Raw genomic sequence first — 10,705 nt, 5'->3', positions numbered from 1 at the left:
GTATGTGTATGTGAGTGGTATGTGTGGTGTGTGTGTGGTGTGTGGTGCGTACGTGTGGTGTGTGTATGTGTGTGGTGTGTGTGTGATGTGTGTGGTGTGTGTGGTGTATGTGTGTTGTGTTTGTGTGTTTTGAATGGTGTGATAGTATCTGCCCAGAGGTCAGGACCTCTGCAGGATTCCTGCGTTCTGGTTGGAGGCAGTCCCTGTAGAACCCAGAAGGAAGAGCCTCTGATTCCAGGCCCCACAGGCAAGGCCAGACCTCTCTCCCCCCAGCCGCTGCAGTGAGAAGTAAGTAACCACTTACCAGTTTTCAACTGATTAGTAAAACTAGTTGAGCTGGAACTTCTGAGGAGGAAAACCGAAGCCCCTAGGCCATGCAGATTGCAGGTATGAAACCGCAGGGAAAAGCAGTTTCAGTGGTAAAAATGTGGAGCTTGGATTGGGAGGACCTCAGGCCCCATCAGAGTCCCCCGTCTCCACTGAGCTGAAACTGGCAACAAAGGACTGACCCTCACTGAAGGTCCATTTGCTCTGTGTGAAATGGGAAATAAATAATTTGCTGGGGAGTATGAGGGGAATAAATGAGATGAGGACATTGCAATTCAGGTGCTTTAGGGGTGTGCAATATTATTATTATTAAGGAAGAGCTCTGGAGTTACTAAAACTGGCTTTTTTTTTGGCGGGGGGACAGAGTTTTGCTCTTGTTGCCCAGGCTGGAGTGCAATGGCGCTTTCTCTGCTGCACACTCCGCCTCCTGGGTTCAAGCGATTCTCCTGCTTCAGCCTCCTGAGTCACTGGGATTACAGGCGCCATCACACCCAGCTAATTTTTGTTATTTTTGGTAGAGACATAGTTTCGCCATGTTGGCCAGGCTGGTCTCGAACTCCTGACCTCAGATGATCCATCTGCCTGGGCCTCCCAAAGTGCTGGGATTACAGACGTGAGCCACTGTGTCCGGCCCAAACTGGCCACTTTAATAATCAAACTGCCTTGGGTCTGAAATGTGACAGATTTTATCTTGGTAACACCGAAGGGGAAACTTCTACACTGAGCTTGCGATGTGCTGGATTGTCCCCACCGTCCTTGGCAGATCTTAAAGCTCTGTGACTCCTGAGGGGGCCTCCTCTTTTGTGCTGGAGAGCCATTTGTTAAGTATTCAGAAATTCGGCAGGCTGACTGACATCCTGTTAGCAGCTTGAAATTTGGTTCTAGTGAGAAATCAGCAAACTCGACAAATCCGAGCTTTGTAGTTACCTTTCCTGGAGAGTTTGTTTGTTAGACATTTTACAGCACACCACTGGGCAGTTGTCCGTATCTATCATGACAGACATTTAAGAACAGATCCCTGAAATTGGACTGAGCTCAATTCAAATCCCAGTGTAACTGAAGTTCAGTTTTCTATTTTGAAAAATACAAGAATTTTTTTTCTACCTCTTAGGGTTACTAGGAGGATTAAATGAGATAAAACGGGGAAAAGACAGCACGGCACCAGACGATAGATAGTTCTTATTATTTCCCATTATCTCTAGCGTTTAAGATTGAAGACATACCTATTTTTCCCTTGACATTACTAGGGTCCTGTAATTTCAGCAGCATATTGAATGCTTTTGCCTCCCAACCTTTCTTGGCAAATTAGTGCCTAATGACACCTGAAGTATCCTGGCCTTTGAATAAAGGGCCAGGTGATGACCCTAGGGGTGGGTGGGGTGCTGCCCTGTGCTAGTCCAGTGCTGGCCAGTGGAGGGCACCCCAGACACACACCACCACCTTACCCCACCCCTCCCCCATGCTCTCATCCCCATGCCCAGGTGAAGGGACAGGAAAGATCCTCTGCTATCTGCAGGGACCTCAAAGTCTGAGGTCCATGCATGGAGACAATGGCTTGGATCATCCACTACTTGTATCTGCCCAAAACTGTGCGTGTTGTGCTGTGCTCTGTGCAGAACACAGCCTCAATCTTCTGAATCCCCCGCAGTATCACACTCAGTCGATATTAGTAGAAGGGATGAAGGAACAAAGCAGAATCTGGCTGAGAAGAGGGCTAGAAGCACGATAATAGTGATAATAATGAATTGTTTTATTGGAAGGCCTAGTCTCTTACTGCAGCGTGGAACTATTTTTTGCATAGGCGTAAGAAAAGAGATGATGTGAGTACCAGTCGACAGTATCAATCTTTGTTTCACACAATCGGGGTTTAAAGAATCCTGAGTGCTGGGCTTTCTAGGGGGAGCCAGGAAGACTTACCCTAGGTTTTCTGCTGCGAAAGGCTTCTTGTCCTTTAGCCCAGTGGTTCTCAAAGGGAGAGGAGAAGAGGATTCCCCCACCCCTCTCCCAGGGGAAAAATGGAAACATTTTTGGTCACCACAACTGAGGGGAGGATGTTAGTGAGTGGAGCCCACAACAAAGAATTATTCGCCCAGAATGGCAGCAGGGTCACGGGTGAGAAACCCCACTGTAGTCTAATGATTCTGTAGCAGAATTCACAAGTGGCAGCCACAGTGGTGTGGGTTTATTCAGCAGAACCTTCACCTGCAGGGTTGCTGTGCCCAGTGAGCTCCCTGAGTGTCACAGCTTGAGTGAGGGAAGCTGCTTTTCCCTGCCAGAGCCCACACAGCGAAGGAGGAGGGGTTGTGCCAGCCCATGAAGCGCGGGTCTAGCGTGGTTTTGCCAGCAGCCCCAGCCAATCCCAGGGTTCAGGTCTGAGGGAAGCCTCCAGTTCACTGGCACCTGGAAGATGAGGGTGTGAGGATGTGTATGCGCTGGAGTTCAGACTGAAGCGAGGTGCATGGCTTTGTTCAGAAAAGCTGCAGGCAGTTTCTGGGTAGTAACAGCAAGTGCAGATTGTGCCGACTCAGGGACAATCACTCCTGAGGCAGTGCCATCCTTCGCTGGACAGCTGCCTAGCACAGGAGTTCTTTCTCTCCCGTCCCCCACGCTCCTTGGTCCCCTCCCATCCTCAGAGCTGCTATTCCCAGCTTCTATGGCTGGTCTTGGGGCTTGAGTCTTTTGGAATTATGTTATTCACTCTGTTCTTCCTTTCATGGACTTTAGGATGACCACAAACTCAGCAATAGGGAATTGGAAAAGAAATACGGCACAGACATCATTACGGTGAGTTGTGGGAACCAGGGATTCAGAATAGAAGCCCCCCGACTCTACAGAGGGAAGGCTGTGTGTGGTGGGGGGTGTGTGGAAGAGTAGCGGCAACTTTAGGAGGAGGCGCCCCTGCAGCACCTTTGAGACTGCAGTTATTTGCATCTGGACGCTGTTCAAGTCAACAGAAATACAGTGAAAGGGACCAAGAGGGACAGATGACTCCTGGCCTCGAGGAGAAAGTGGCCAGGTGGGGGAGGCAAATGTGTACGGAAGTGCCCTGAGATTCACTCTGTCCCGCTGGGATGACCGCAAGAAGTAGAAACGCTCTGCTGGGAGAAAGGTGGATTCTGACTGAAGGGGCCAGAGCTGGCTCTTGGGCTGCTGCCACGTTTGTGCTGGAACTCAAGACGATTTGGATTGAAGCTGGTGGAGGACCCCAGGGCCAGTAAGCACAGAGCCGGATTGGAGACAGTCTGGGCTTGCTGGAAGCTAGTGTGTGTGGAGAGGGGACAAGTGCAGCAGGAATGAAGCCAGGAAGGTCATCTGAGTGAAGCTGTCAAAGTATTCACATTAAACTAACAAGCAGGGGCTGTCGTAGAGGCAGAAGGGACATGGTTTCTACACAAGGAGGTGATTTCATTGGTTTTCAAAAGGCAGTTCTCATAGAAGATCATTTTTTTAAGTGAGAAATGGAAAGGTCTAGAAGAATGGAACAATAGCCCAGGACTGTGAAATGAGGATCTGAAACAATGCTGAAAGACGTTGCAGGGGCTGGGCGCGGTGGCTCATGCCTGTAATCCCAGCACTTTGGGAGACTGAGGTGGGCAGATCACCTGAGGTCAGGAGTTTTGAGACCAGCCTGACCAACATAGTGAAATCCCGTTTCTACTAAAAATACAAAAAATTAGCAGGGCATGGTGGCACATGCCTGTAATCTCAGCTACTCAGGAGGGTGAGGCAGGAGAATCACTTGAACCCAGGAGACGGAGGTTGTGGTGAGTGGAGATCACGCCACTGCACTCCAGCCTGGGCAACAAGAGTGAAACTCCATCTCAAAAAAAAAAAAAAAAGAAAGATATTGCAGACAAACACAACCAGCAGGACTTACAGGGATTTTTATTGAGCCCCTCATCTCGCTAGCCACGTCACAGCAGCAGGCGGAGGAGAGCTGGTCAGGTGATGGGCTGGGGTGGGGGCTGGGAGGTGAGAGCAGGGAAGGCAGGAGGAAGGAGCCGATGATGAGCTTATTGTGAGTTATACCATAAGAAGTCTTTCCGGAGCACCCCTGAGGAAATGTTCTGCAGTTATTCAGAAAGATGAGTCTGGGGTTCCGGAAAAGGAATTGCTAGTGAAGGGAGATGGGAATCAAGCCATTCAACAGATATTTGAATCACTACCACAGAGGAAGCATGAGACGCACATGAAGAGAGAACACAGAAATGACCAAGACCGGCCGGTCATGGTGGCTCAGGCCTGTAATCATAGCACTTTGGGAGGCCAAAGTGGGCAGATCACTTGAGGTCAGGAGTTTGAAACCAGCCTGGCCAACATGGTGAAACACTGTCTCTACTAAAAATATTTTTAAAGTTATCCAAGTGTGGTGGCGGGTGCCTGCAATCCCAGTTATGTGGGAGGCTGAGGTAGGAGAATCGCTTGAACCCAGAAGGAGGAGGTTGCAGTGAGTCGAGATCGCACCATTGCTCTCCAGCCTGGGCAACAGAGTGAGACTCCATCTCAAAAAAAAAAAAAAAAAAAAAAGACCAAGACAGACTCCTGGTCTTTAAGTAGCTTACAACATAATTAGGGAGAAGAGGTATCTACAGACTTGTCCACAAAGATGGTTTGTGGGGGAAATTCCTGTGAACATGCAGGGTTTCAAAGGTGAGGGTGCCTCATGGATGGCAGCCCCCCAGGGCAGGGGCTGCTCACATGGGCTCCGGGCTTGGGTGGGATCTATGCCTGTCAATATGAATGAGAACTTAGGCTGGATGTGTAGAAAGGTAGAAAAGGAGGAGGCGTAAGGATGGAAACTAAAGCCATGTGCTGTCTATGCAGGGTTCCAGAAGTTTCCCTATTTCCTGGGGAGTTACTGCATTGCTCTTAGCCCTGGTGACCAGCTTCTTCATTCCAAGTACTCCGTCATCAAATTACTCCTCCGGCTGGATAAACCTCTAAGAAACGAAAACCCCTTAGCAGAGCAGAGTGCAGTAGCTCTGGACCCAGTCACCATGTTGAAACCGGTCGCTACCATTGACAGGCCAGGTTCCTCGGGCAGGTTGCATCATTTTTCTGTGCCTCCAATTCCACCTCTGCGAATGAGGAGACCGAGGAATAATGGCTCCTGCCTCAAGGGTCATTTTAAAGACTAAAGGAGTGAATATACAGAGCACAGTGCCTGGCTATTAAGCATTACAGTCTTTCAAAAAAAGCTGGGCAGCTGGAGAGGTGAGGCACGGTCCGCTTTTCTCAAGACCTTCATTGGGCATAATGCCTCACCCCAAGCTGCACAACTATGCAGCCCAACCCCTGAGGGAGGGGACTGTCTAATTCGTATTTGTTTTGGTTGTGCATGTGCTTTGTTTGGCTTCCCCAGGGTCTCTCCAGCACCAGAGCTGCCGAGCTCCTGGCCCGGGATGGGCCCAACTCCCTCACCCCTCCCAAGCAGACGCCTGAGATCGTCAAGTTCCTCAAGCAGATGGTGGGGGGGTTCTCTGTCCTCCTGTGGGTGGGCGCCTTTCTCTGTTGGATCGCATTTGGGATTGAGTACTCCAGCAACAAGTCTGCATCCCTGAACAACGTAAGGCTCTGGGGTGTCCCCTCCGGGTGTTGCTGGCAGAGCCATCCAGTGCGGCCTCGGAGGCACGGCTGAGGGCTGGATGCCACTGCTTAGGTGTGGGAAAGTCAGGCGCTTTCTCAGCTGGAAAACAGAAATCCGATCTGGCTTTCTGATGTTCCAGAGGCAGTGTGGGAATGAAGAGGGATACACCAAACACTGCATTTCTAAGGGGGAGAAAATCTGCATCCATGTGAAGTAGTTTGGGGCTCTGTCTCCCCCAAGCTAACCTCTCCCTTTAACACGGAGAGCGACTGTGCCTGCCGAGACATGGGTACCAAATCCACAAAACTGAATCGGCCAACGTGATGCCAAGAGACAGAAGTCAGAGGCAACAGGCCACATGTCATGGGGTTGGATTGACATGAAATGTGCAGAACAGGCACATCCTTGGAAGCAGGAACCAGATCGGTGATGCCAGGGCGTGGGACAGGAGCAGGGAGTGACAGCAGAGGGGCCGGGGGATCTCCAGGCAGGGTGGAGATGCTCTGAGGCTGCGGTGGAGGGTGGCTGCATGGCTCTGTAAACTTAAAAAATCAGTAAGTTGTGCCCTTAACATGGGTGAATTCTGTGGCCTGTAAACTATACCAGGGCATAACCGCCAGCGTTGCACCCTCCCATGGAGAGCTCTAGCCCCAGGGCCTGTCTGCTTCCCGCTGCCGGTTTCTTTGACTGACGCCTTCCTCCTCACCCAGGTGTACCTGGGCTCTGTGCTTGTCCTGGTGGTCATTTTCACGGGGATCTTTGCTTATTACCAAGAGGCAAAAAGCACCAATATCATGTCCAGCTTCAAAAAGATGATCCCTCAGGTGAGTGGCAGCCACCCGTCCCCTGGCCTCTGGTGACTCCCGGGTGAGGTAGCCTCAGCTGAGAGGGGCACAGGGCCCCGAGGGCCAAGTGTTCCCACTTCCATCCCTGTCGGAGCCATCGTGGGTGAATTAACCCATCCGTTGGAACCCCAGTTCCTCACAGGGTTTTGATGGTCAAATGAGGTACCAGCCAGGGCAGTGCTGGTCAGCGCATGGCGTCTTCTGTTCCTGCTCCTCAGCGTTTGTGGACAGTGGTTCTGGGTTCCGGAAGGGACCTGCGGAAAGTCAGGGAGTGTTCTTTCTTTCACGGGCAGCCAAGGAGACCAGCCTGCAGTTGTTTATCTGTGACCATGTTTGGGTCACATGTTTGCTACTGAGCCCCAGAATGCAATCGGTGGGGAAGCCCAGTGCCCCCCTCTTCCCCGAAGACCCCTGTCAGGTGTCCGCACTGTCTCTGGCCTAGAGAACTGCAGGCTGGAGGAGAGATTCCGGGTGGAAAAGATGCCTCTTGCCAAGCTTGAAGCAGGAGATCACCTCGTGAAAGTTTCCCTGACCCTCGCAAGATTATCAGCCTCCCCAGCCCCACCTTCAGTGTTCTGCCCCGACGCCCAGCCAGGATTGCTCACCCTTAACGGTCTCCTTTTCTAGGAGGCCCAGGAGTCTGGCTTGGCCAGATCTGGCCAACAGTGACTCTTCTGTTCCAAGAAAAGCTCCGTGAGCTCAAGAAAAAGTCGTTCTTAGAGTCTTCAGGCCTCGGTGAAGCAGTCCTCTGTTTCAGTCTTGCTATTCTGACAGCCTCAGGCTCCAGCAGAATGTTGTGTCCACAGGGCCAGGTGCAGGCTGCCTAGCAGCATGGAAACAACAGTGACAGTGACCAGGAAGTTCCAAGGCCTCTGTCCTGGGGTTTGGTGCGGCACAGACTGGGGAGGAGGGCCGATGTCCCTCCAGGGTCTGAGGCATCTGTCATGGTTTTCTTCTGCAGCAAGCTCTGGTCATCCGAGATTCCGAGAAGAAGACCATCCCTTCAGAGCAGCTGGTGGTGGGGGACATTGTGGAGGTCAAAGGAGGAGACCAGATCCCCGCAGACATCAGGGTGCTGTCTTCTCAGGGGTGCCGGGTAAGCAGCAGGGGGCACCCACCCCAAGGACCATGTTCCAAACCCGCTGGCTCTGTGGTCTTTCCCAGCATCAGTGTAAGAGGCGGGGAATGAGGTACCCACAGCTGTGAACCATTCTCAACATTTCTTCTAGGTGGATAACTCCTCTCTCACGGGGGAATCTGAGCCCCAGCCTCGCTCCTCTGAGTTTACCCATGAAAACCCCCTGGAAACGAAGAACATCTGCTTCTATTCCACAACGTGTCTGGAAGGTAAAAGGCCTCTGGCTCTCAGCCCACATGTCCACCTGTGTCCCTTCTCCCTCCTGGGCTCTCAGATCTGTCCTTTGCCACACCCTGTTACAAAGCTCATCCCAGAGGAAGCATGGAACTGAAGGGCCTAGAGGATGATGCGTGGCCTCTGGAATGTGGTGTGTCTGTTGACTGTGCCAGCCGCCAGAGAGGGCTTCAAGCTGGCTGCACACCCCTCCTAGCTGAGGACCCCTGGAATAAAACGTCTACTTCCCCTGTAGGCACCATCACCGGCATGGTCATCAACACGGGTGACCGCACCATCATTGGCCATATTGCCTCCTTGGCCTCAGGAGTTGGAAATGAGAAGACGCCCATTGCCATTGAGATCGAGCACTTCGTTCACATTGTGGCAGGAGTGGCCGTCTCCATCGGCATCCTTTTCTTCATCATCGCAGTGTCCATGAATTATCGAGTCCTGGATTCCATCATCTTCCTCATTGGCATCATTGTGGCCAATGTGCCCGAGGGCCTCCTGGCCACTGTCACCGTGAGTCCATGCTGTTAGACGGCCTGCACCCGGCCCTGTGGGCACAGCGTTGGTACTGGGGAGGCGCCCACACAAACTGCAATCTCCCCCAGGCCCAGAGCACCATGCCCTCCCCGCCAGGGACAACCACGGAACATTCTGAACAGACTGTTTCTTACGGAGAAAGAAACAGTTCTGTAAAAAAAAAAAAAAAAAAATTGCTGTATTTTTAATATTTGACTGTGTTTTCCTTGAAAACGTTACGCTTTCAATCTGCAGTTCACATAGCTTACTCTGCCCCTTAAGATCTAGATAAGACAGGCTCCACCATTCACAGATTTTCTGGAAGCCTAATGCCTTCCCCACATTTCTTTGGCAGTTTCTACAACTTAGGCATTTAGGCACGTTGCCATACTCCACTTACCTCTCTTAGGAAAAATAAATTCCTCCCATTTTTCCTGCCGAGGACTCCAGCCCTTTCCTGGCCAACCCCAGACCCAGCTCTGGCTCTGCGTGTGTGAGCCTCTGTCATTCAGTCCCTAGACAAGAGCTCCTCCTCCTCAGTCTCTGCCATGGGGCTCCTACGGGGTGGGAAAGGAGGGATTCATGTTTCCGGTTTGGTGACTACATGATCATTGGCCTGCCATTGTCCTGACCAAAGAAAAGGGAAGTTTTTGAAGTCCAGGTCTCTTCTGACTCCAGGAGATAGTAATTTGGGGAAATGGGAACCAAAAGAACCCTTTGAGATCTGGGGGTGTAAAAGGATCTTTAAAATATGGAGCTTTTAAAAATGAAAAGCTCATTTTTTGTGTTGTTTCAACACAAAAGCTGATGAATTCCCCAAAGCAATAAGTGTGTCCTTTGGGACAACTTCTGGCATGCAGCAGCCAGTCTCTGGAGCACACTCTTGCTTAGGGACCACAGGAGGTGTCGTGGCTGTACGTGGGCACCAGCCACAGCAGCGTTGTCTGTGTTTGCTGTCCGTAGGTCCCTTGTTTTCTTCAAGTCATGAAGGAACAAGAAAAGTATCTCGTATTTAATCTTTAAAAAAGGATTGTGGCATAGAGGGCTCTTGGTGGCGTATAAGCCACCAGGTCAGTTTAGCTGTGCCAGCAACCACACCGCTCCCCTAAAACTAGTCCAGCTGTCTCCTAAAATTCAATCACAGCTAACATTGGCTATTTCTGTATTACTGGACCTGAGTTCAAATGAGGATTTTTCCCAAAGCGTCCTTCCTTCCCCTGCTAGGTGACCCTGTCGCTGACGGCAAAACGGATGGCCAAGAAGAACTGCCTGGTGAAGAACCTGGAGGCTGTGGAGACCCTCGGCTCCACCTCCATCATCTGCTCAGACAAGACCGGGACACTGACCCAGAACAGGATGACAGTGGCCCATCTGTGGTTCGACAATCAGATCTTTGTGGCTGACACCAGTGAAAACCATTCAAGTAAGTCCTATGGAGAGCTTGGTCTGGTCAGAGCTGCGGACTCCGTTCTGGGGCTGAGCTGAGCATGCGGCAGGGTCTGCAGCCGGAGGATTGCTGGACTCATGGACGGCCAGCCCAACCCACAGCAGCCACTGTTCTTTCTCTGTCTTCCAGACCAGGTCTTTGACCAAAGCTCTAGGACTTGGGCCTCCTTATCCAAGATAATAACATTGTGTAACCGAGCCGAGTTCAAGCCAGGACAGGAAAATGTCCCCATCATGAAGGTAATGCTTCTGCAGCACTCGGTCTTAAATCACAGCCAGTTTGTAGTCACTTGCTGGGGTCTGATTGTGTGCTTGATTTCATCTCTCCAGTTGCATAAATTTTCTCCAGTGCTTGCAAGAGCAAGCCAGACTTACAAGACATACAGAGAGTTTTCTCTAGCTTTGAGAATACAAAGATGCTTGAAAGGGTTCAGAATATTGCTTTAGGGTCTTTAGAAAATTCTGGAAATGAATGCACCTCTAAGTTACTTTCTTGACTTTTCTGCCAGCTAAGTGGATGTAATCAAAGTTCCTTTTAATATACATGCCATTCATGGAAATTTAAAATGCGATTGTATAAAAATAGAAGGACTCCCGTTAACTAGAATATGGCTGCAGACG

General features: G+C 50.9%; 1 protein-coding gene across 2 annotated transcripts in view; it reads left to right on the top strand.

Annotated features, from left to right (window-relative positions):
• Window positions 1-10,705, top strand: part of ATP12A (ATPase H+/K+ transporting non-gastric alpha2 subunit) — a 35,485-nt gene that overhangs the window by 5,814 nt on the left and 18,966 nt on the right. For both annotated transcript variants that reach the window (XM_026454200.1, XM_023190301.3), the window contains exons 3-10: window positions 3,052-3,111; window positions 5,690-5,893; window positions 6,625-6,738; window positions 7,721-7,855; window positions 7,989-8,106; window positions 8,367-8,635; window positions 9,863-10,061; window positions 10,215-10,324. In XM_026454200.1, the coding sequence (XP_026309985.1) occupies window positions 5,792-5,893; window positions 6,625-6,738; window positions 7,721-7,855; window positions 7,989-8,106; window positions 8,367-8,635; window positions 9,863-10,061; window positions 10,215-10,324 (1,047 nt within the window). In that variant the 5' untranslated portion in view covers window positions 3,052-3,111; window positions 5,690-5,791. The remainder of the gene's footprint in view (window positions 1-3,051; window positions 3,112-5,689; window positions 5,894-6,624; window positions 6,739-7,720; window positions 7,856-7,988; window positions 8,107-8,366; window positions 8,636-9,862; window positions 10,062-10,214; window positions 10,325-10,705) is intronic.

This window comes from Piliocolobus tephrosceles, chromosome X, assembly GCF_002776525.5.
Source record: "Piliocolobus tephrosceles isolate RC106 chromosome X, ASM277652v3, whole genome shotgun sequence".
Taxonomy (NCBI): domain Eukaryota; kingdom Metazoa; phylum Chordata; class Mammalia; order Primates; family Cercopithecidae; genus Piliocolobus; species Piliocolobus tephrosceles.
The sequence above is the reverse complement of the archived record's forward strand: the minus strand, read 5'-3'. Positions and strand labels throughout refer to the sequence as shown.